This window comes from Octopus bimaculoides, chromosome 4 (assembly GCF_001194135.2).
Source record: "Octopus bimaculoides isolate UCB-OBI-ISO-001 chromosome 4, ASM119413v2, whole genome shotgun sequence".
NCBI classification, from domain to species: Eukaryota; Metazoa; Mollusca; class Cephalopoda; order Octopoda; family Octopodidae; genus Octopus; species Octopus bimaculoides.
Genome location: NC_068984.1, coordinates 128,554,989 through 128,562,311, shown reverse-complemented (window position 1 = coordinate 128,562,311; position 7,323 = coordinate 128,554,989). Strand labels below are relative to the sequence as shown.

Here is a 7,323-nt window from a genome sequence, read left to right as displayed (position 1 = left end):
ATATGACAATAGGAAAGATTTGTTTGACTGATGTTTTAGAAACATTCTGCATATTTTCACTGCTCTCTTTATTAAATTTGCGTTTTCTAATTTGATAAATTCTACGGACACAAACAGAGGTGAACGAGTGATAGATAGATATAGAGAGAGAGTGAGATAGATAGACAGACAGACAGATAGATAGCTCCGGCTAGTCAGTAGCCAAAGAATCAACTCAAACCAGCAGTAACGTTCCTTGTCAGTTCTACTTTCAATTCTGACAGCTAATACCATGACAGTGCCGTCTATAGATATAAATTTGACATGGGCGATTCTTTCTTGTCTTTGGATTCACGGTCAAACGGCTGAGTGGAATTGCGCGAAAAATTACACACAAGTGTAGAATGATCCGGTGGTGTTGCTGGGCTTTGTATTTTTTTTTTTCATAACTCCCATGGTTACCAAGATAATCTACTATAATAATACTCTTGTGTTTATGAATGAGAAAGGAAGTGGTGATAGATGAATAAGAAAGGAAGGGTGATGTCATACTTGGTAGTGGGATGATGAAAATTGTACGCTGAAGAAATCAAACAGCGTTTCAACTCTTTGTGAATATATGTGTGTGTATGTAAAAGAGGGTATGTGAATGTGTGTGTGTGAGTGTGTTTGTGTGTGCGTGTGCGCGTGCAATGGAAGTGGGATGGTTCATCATTGTTCGCTTAGTATTTGGGTTTATTTTTTGATTTGGTTGAATTTTGATTGCTTTTATTTTGTTGTTGGTCAGTTATTTTTAGCGTTTTGACAGAAAAAAGTCATTCTAAAATTGTTTTTCAACGTAAGCGTGCCCAAACAAGTCGAATGCTTACACAGAGCAGGTTTTACAGCCACATCATCCAAACCGACCGGGTGAAACCAGGCTTAGCTGCTAGTTTTCTATAAATGTTATCTTTTGACTGATTTTGAATGGAATATATGTATATGAAATATACACATTCTGTATGTGTTCGTGTATGTATGCATGAGTGTGCATTTATGGATGTATATGTGTATGTATGCATGCATATATTCATACGTGTATAAGTGTGCATGTGTGTATGCATGTTTGTGTGCGAGTGTATGCTTTATGTATGTATATAGCTATGTATAAGAGCATGTATGCGTGTATGCATATATATGTGTATATAAATATATAATGCATGTCTTTTGTCTGTCTTTCTATTTCTATGTATGTATGCATGCATGGCTCTCCACACACACAACGCACGCACACATATACACGCTCGTACATACACTTTCACACACTCATACGCATATAGACACACATACATCCCCCACACACATACACATCTCCTCACACACACATACACATCTCCTCACACACACACACATTCGCACAGGAACACACGTACACACACACACATATATATATAAAGCAAGAGAGAGAGAGACACACACAGACAGAGTGATACACACACGCACTCATACACATGTGTACACACACACACACATGTACATTCCCACTCCGTCTAAGCACACATGCCAACACACACACACAAACACACAACCACACCCACCCAGTCTCACATCCTCTTCAGACTGCATCTGCCTCTAACTCATTATTGACCCTTCCATCTACGCACGCATTCAAACACAAACACATACACTGTCACACCCACCCACTCACACACCTGTCACTATAGCTGCTGACCTTTCAGAGCGACATTAACACACGCACACAGATCCTACCACACACCCACACACACGCTACCACACACACACATACGCAGTTACTTACACACGCGCGCAGTTACTTACATACACATGCTACCACACACACACACACACATACTGACCATTTTCACACTCTCCTGTCCCAGAAGGCACTTTCTCTTCGTTCCTTCAACTTCTGGTTACTTCAAAAATGTAACTGCACGTGAATGTTGACGACTTTTTTTTTCCTCTTTCCTCTGGGGCTTTCTTGATCTTCCTGTTTTCGAAGAAGAGCTATGCTCGAAACGTAAACCTACTACTCTTTTCCTTCTCTGAACGACTTATTAATAAATTTCTTGTGCTACGTCCACACGTTTGTTTGTTTTTGTTTTTGTTTTTTTCGCTTTCTTTACTTCTGTTTTTTTATAAGTGACTATGTATGTATGTTTACACTTTATTTCACGTTGCTCCATTTCACTTAGCTGTAGAAATGAGTTGCAACGTCACTCGTGCCAAGTTCTAGTGGCTATTGCCCTTTTTTTGGACAGCATCTGTGACGTAGAGGTGGGCAACTGGTATGCATGGGCGACTGCTGGTCTTGCACAAACAAATTTTCCCGGACTTGTACTTCGGAGGGAAACTTTCTAGGTGCAATCTCATGGTCACTCGTGACCGAAGGAGGTCTTTTATGTATGAGAAGGTGCAAAAAAGTTTCTGGCTTTAAGGGTGTCGCGAAAGGCTTGGTTGGGGGCCCAGCCTTCCGAATTCTTTTACAGGGCTTAGTGAAACTGAAGGACCGCTGCAATAAGTGTATGAATCCGTATGCATGTATGTATGTATGTATGTATGTATGTATGCATACATGTATGTATGCCATTTGAATATCGCCTGGTTTAACACCACCACTTGAGCCTCCTGTAGTTTTAGCGAAATCCCCTTCGTTACAAGCTTGGGAACCGGGTCTTACGTCGGTATCTGAAGTTATGCTTCTTACTATTAGAACCTGTGTGTCGTGCTTTCAATTTCCTTTTCTTACACCATCCTTAGAGATTCTGCATAAAAGATCATGGTTAGTTTTCTTCTTCCTCTGACTAGGCCATTACAAAATATATATATAAGGTGAAGTTAAAACTTTTAACAACAACTTTTACATCGGAAAAAAAATAATGAAATCGATAGTTTGCTATCAGCATCGCATTTTATCTAGCAACATCTCTGTTGAGATTGATTTACAATATCTCTTTTATATTTGTTGAATAGATTGGAAATTTTGTCTAGAAAATTGATTTCTGGTTTGATTATTTAATACTGGAACAAAATAATCGTTTGCGATACAATCTAAAACTAATATGATTTTGATATTTTATTTTATTTTATTTCATTTTATCGCAGGTAATTATTGTGCCATGCGGCCAGAGCCTGGTTTCTGTTTGGCTAAAATGACCAGATTTTATTATGACCGAACTTATGGAACTTGTCGTATGTTCCAGTATGGTGGATGTGGTGGCAACGGTAATAACTTCTATACGAAGAGAGATTGCTTGAATTACTGTTCTTCAAGAGGACCTGTATATGATTATCAAACTCGCAATTGAAAATCTAATCAATGTAAACATGAATATTTGATAACTTCGATTTACTTGAATTTTCCATAAGCATATTATTATTTTTATTTGCATTATTTCCTTGCGCTCTTTAATACTCTGAGGTAAATTTTTATATCCATCTTTCAATGTCCATTTGTGTATTTTTTGCATTATTAAAAATAGTCGATATTACTGATCCTTTGTTGATTTACAATTATTTTCTGGTCAATATTATTAAGCATATATTGATTTGTAATATAAGTAATCCGTTCATTAAAGAAAAGTGTCAGCCTATTCTCTTGTAAAGACATAATAATCGGACGACATATACTAGGAGATCATCTTGATATTACAAAAGCTTTCTTACATACAGAAATCCTCGCAGCTACAGGAGCTTATGAACATATGATGAAACTGTTTCTAAAATGCAGACCTCATTTTCTTCATCTTTTATTTTAATTCTATAGAGCCGTGTGTATTAAATGTTCTTACCAGAGGAAAATTAATTGAAATAGCAATCAAAAAGAAAGTTCGGACTCTCCTTATTGTTGGGAGATATTAGGTTTAAACCAGTTGATACCATAACAATACCAAATACTATTAAGTTGAAGTATTTAGCTAAAACTTCGTTTTGTATTATGAAGCCAGTTAGCATCGTGCGATTAGTTTTAATATTGGACAACAAAGATTATGTTCAAAATGTCTGTCACAAGAACTGATTGAAAAGAATGTAATTTCATGAAGTCAAATTAAATATGACGATTAGTTTTCTTTTACTTGTTTCAGTCATTGGACTGTGGCCATGCTGGAACACAGTCTTGAAGTGATTAATCGAACAAATCTAACCCAGTGAGGAAACACACACACACACGCACGCACGCACGCACGCACGCACGCACGCACACACGCACACACGCACACACACACACACACACACACACACACACACACACACTAGGCTTCCATACAATCATCATCTACCATATTCACTTAACAAAGCATTAGTCCGCCCGGAATTATAGTGGAAGACACGTGCCTCAGACGCTGCGTAGTGGAACTGAACCAGAAACCACTTGGTTGCGAACCTAACTTTTTAACGATACAATTATTAAAGATCTGCTTAAAACTAATGGTTATTTCCAGAGTATTTATTTATAGCAGAGGCTCAAAAATTTAGAGCGAGCAATGCCATTTTCAGTTATAGGCGCACTAGGTCATTACCCGGGCCCCCTCAGGCTTAGGGACTTAATGCGAACTTGTTTATGCTGTGCTTGTGTAGGTAGGGGCTCCAATACATTCATTTCTTTGCTCGGTGGCTGGGATATGGACGAAGAGCGAGCTAGAATGCTATTAAGGTGGCTTTCGAGGCGAGGATACAGTCAATTCAGTCGACCGTAGTAACAACCAAAAGAGCCAATCCTTATTGTGGTGAGGTAGTTTGTGTACCTCAATTACTCTGAGGGCTATTCTATCAGAGCACAAGATCCTTGTTGGACCACTTCTTACCAGAGGTAAAGGTTGGTTTGTTTAAGGCCAACATCCCTACCCAGAAAAAAACTAAAGATACTGAAGCATCTACAACAATTCAAAGCCAAGAAGATTCGGGAGAGGAAGGCCTTCCGGCAAGGAACATCAAGACGATATATGAAACGAGAAAGACAGTATAGGTGGCTCAGATGGTGAAGCTCTTATCAGCTGAGAATCTGCCCATTTCAGAGCCGAAAAAGTAGGGATCCAAGTGGAAAGAAGCAGAATAAGCGGTTCAGAGCTAAGAACAGTGGAGAAAAATTGTCAATGACCTTATGCTTCATGGGGAGCGAAATGCTTCAGAAAGTAAGGAAGGAAGAAAGTAATAAATTCCTTGGTACTTTATTCTGTCGGCCTCGGAAGCATAAAAAGTAAAAACTGACTGCGATGGGATTTGAAATCAGATACTAGTATAGCATAATAATTCATCAACAGCAGATAAACAACTATCCTTGTACGTATTATATGAGGCCATGAAATTATTGATACTGTGGGATAACAACTACATTTGTTTCAATATTATATTGAATAACAACTGAATGTTTTGTAGTGGATTACAGCTAAAGCGTTTTATAATGCTACCTTCTTTTGTTTATTCACTCATATATGTATGCATACATACATACATCAAGGTATCTCAGTATTGACAAGACTATCGGATGTTGTTACACATCGCTAGTCACAATGCGCTTCGCATTGTTTTAGCCTTCAAATGACACCACCCGCTGACTAAGAGAGCAGACCAATATTCCACCAGACTGGAAGACTATTCCGTCGCAGGGATACTCATTTACAGCTGAGTGGACTGGGGTGACGTGAAACTAAGTGTTTTGTTCAAGAACACAACGCGCCGCCCGGTCCTGGAATTGAACCCACGATCTAGCTATCCCTAACCACTAGGTCACACCACATATATGTGTATGTATATGTATAGAAGAGATGGTTAGCATGTTTTTCATAATAGGAAGGCTCGTCAGGTTTTTTTTTTTATTGTCTTGGAGCTAAACGACGAAATACCACCACCGCCGTCACCCCACCTAGAAATTTACAGAAGCACATATTGTTTTCTACTCTAGGTACAAGGCCCGAAATTTTGGGAAAGGGGCCAGTTGATCAGATCGATCTAAGTATGCAACTGGTACTTAATTTATCAACCCTAAAAAGAGGAAAGGCAAAGTCGACCTAGGTGGAATTTGAACTCGGAACGTACAGACAGACGAAACACCGCTAAGCATTTCGCCCGGCGTGCTAACATTTCTGCCAACTCGCCGCCTTACAAAACTACATATTAATGGTAAGTTGTATCTAATCGTGAAAGCAAATTATGAAATAGAATTTTTAAAAAAAAACTATTTCCTTTTTTAAATAGTTTGTTTTATTGTTATTTTTGCAGAGCGAAATCTAAATTCTCAGTTGTGTTTTGATTGTCAACGAGGATTTGTGACAGCGATTTTAATCTATTGTATTTATTTTTTGCAGGTGTTTATAAACCATTTAAAAACCACACAAAAAACCGTTAGATTCACTTCAACATTTAAATTTAATTTGTGTCAAAATATTTTCGTCGCTTTGAAAGCGTGACTTCTTCACTGACAAAGCTCCTTGCTGCATCACGATATTTTGTCAGTGAACAGGTCGCGGTTTCAATACGACGAAAATATTTTGACACAAATTAAATTTAAATGTTGAAGTGAATCTAACGGTTTTTTTTGTGTGGTTTTTAAATGGCTTATAAACATCTTCCAAACTGCAATTGTTTTTGTTTCAGCACACGATCTCATATCAAGTTACGTGCTATGCAAGTACATCCCCGTAACATTTATTTTTTTTTTTGTTTTCACTTAAAGAAAGACATATTTACTGATGGCTACCATCAAATTAGATTAACGCAGCTTGTAGCTATACAGTGATGGGCTCAAAGTAGAAAATGTTCTGCTAATATCTTCTAAAATATCGTGAGATGATTTTAAACCCATTAGTCAAATGACTATAACTTCGCTGCTCAGCACAAAGAATATCAATTTTGAAATATCTGACCACCATTAAATGTGAAACGTTATTTCGTGATTGTCAAAATGTTTCCTCAGGAGACATTGACCGCTAATGATATATAGTATATCATTATTGTTTTGCTAACTATAAAGACCATTTGTACATGCACGCGTGTTGAGTGTACATGCGAATGTGTGTATATGATATATATATATATATATATAGGAAAATGTAAAAAAGCCAGAATGCTGAACTGGGAGCATAATTTAATGAAGATTTTTTCTAACCGGTTTTCATTGCGATGAAGCAAATTATCAAGAAGGAGAATGAAAATGTTTTTTTACAAAGAAGTACAAAAAAGTACAAAATGAAGAAAATAATATATAAAACAATAATATATAAAAAAATAAATATACCCATACATTATATTGTCTTTGAGCTTTTGTAGTTCAATAGTAGTTCATGTATAAATTGGTAGGAAAAATAAGGATGCATGAGAGTTGAGAGTTTTGTTAGGTTTAAAAAA

The 7,323-nt window shown here is 37.2% G+C and overlaps 1 protein-coding gene across 4 annotated transcripts in view; it reads left to right on the top strand.

The window, feature by feature from the left end:
* The window catches only part of LOC106882026 (tissue factor pathway inhibitor), a 32,232-nt gene extending 28,758 nt beyond the window's left edge, over positions 1-3,474 (top strand). For 2 of the 4 annotated variants that reach the window (XM_052967708.1, XM_052967707.1), the window contains exon 7: positions 3,085-3,474. In XM_052967708.1, coding sequence (XP_052823668.1) covers positions 3,085-3,287 — 203 coding nt within the window. In that variant the 3' untranslated portion in view covers positions 3,288-3,474. The remainder of the gene's footprint in view (positions 1-3,084) is intronic. The other 2 variants (XR_008264059.1, XR_008264058.1) reach the window with 2 other exon arrangements.
* The last annotated feature ends 3,849 nt before the right edge of the window (positions 3,475-7,323 follow it).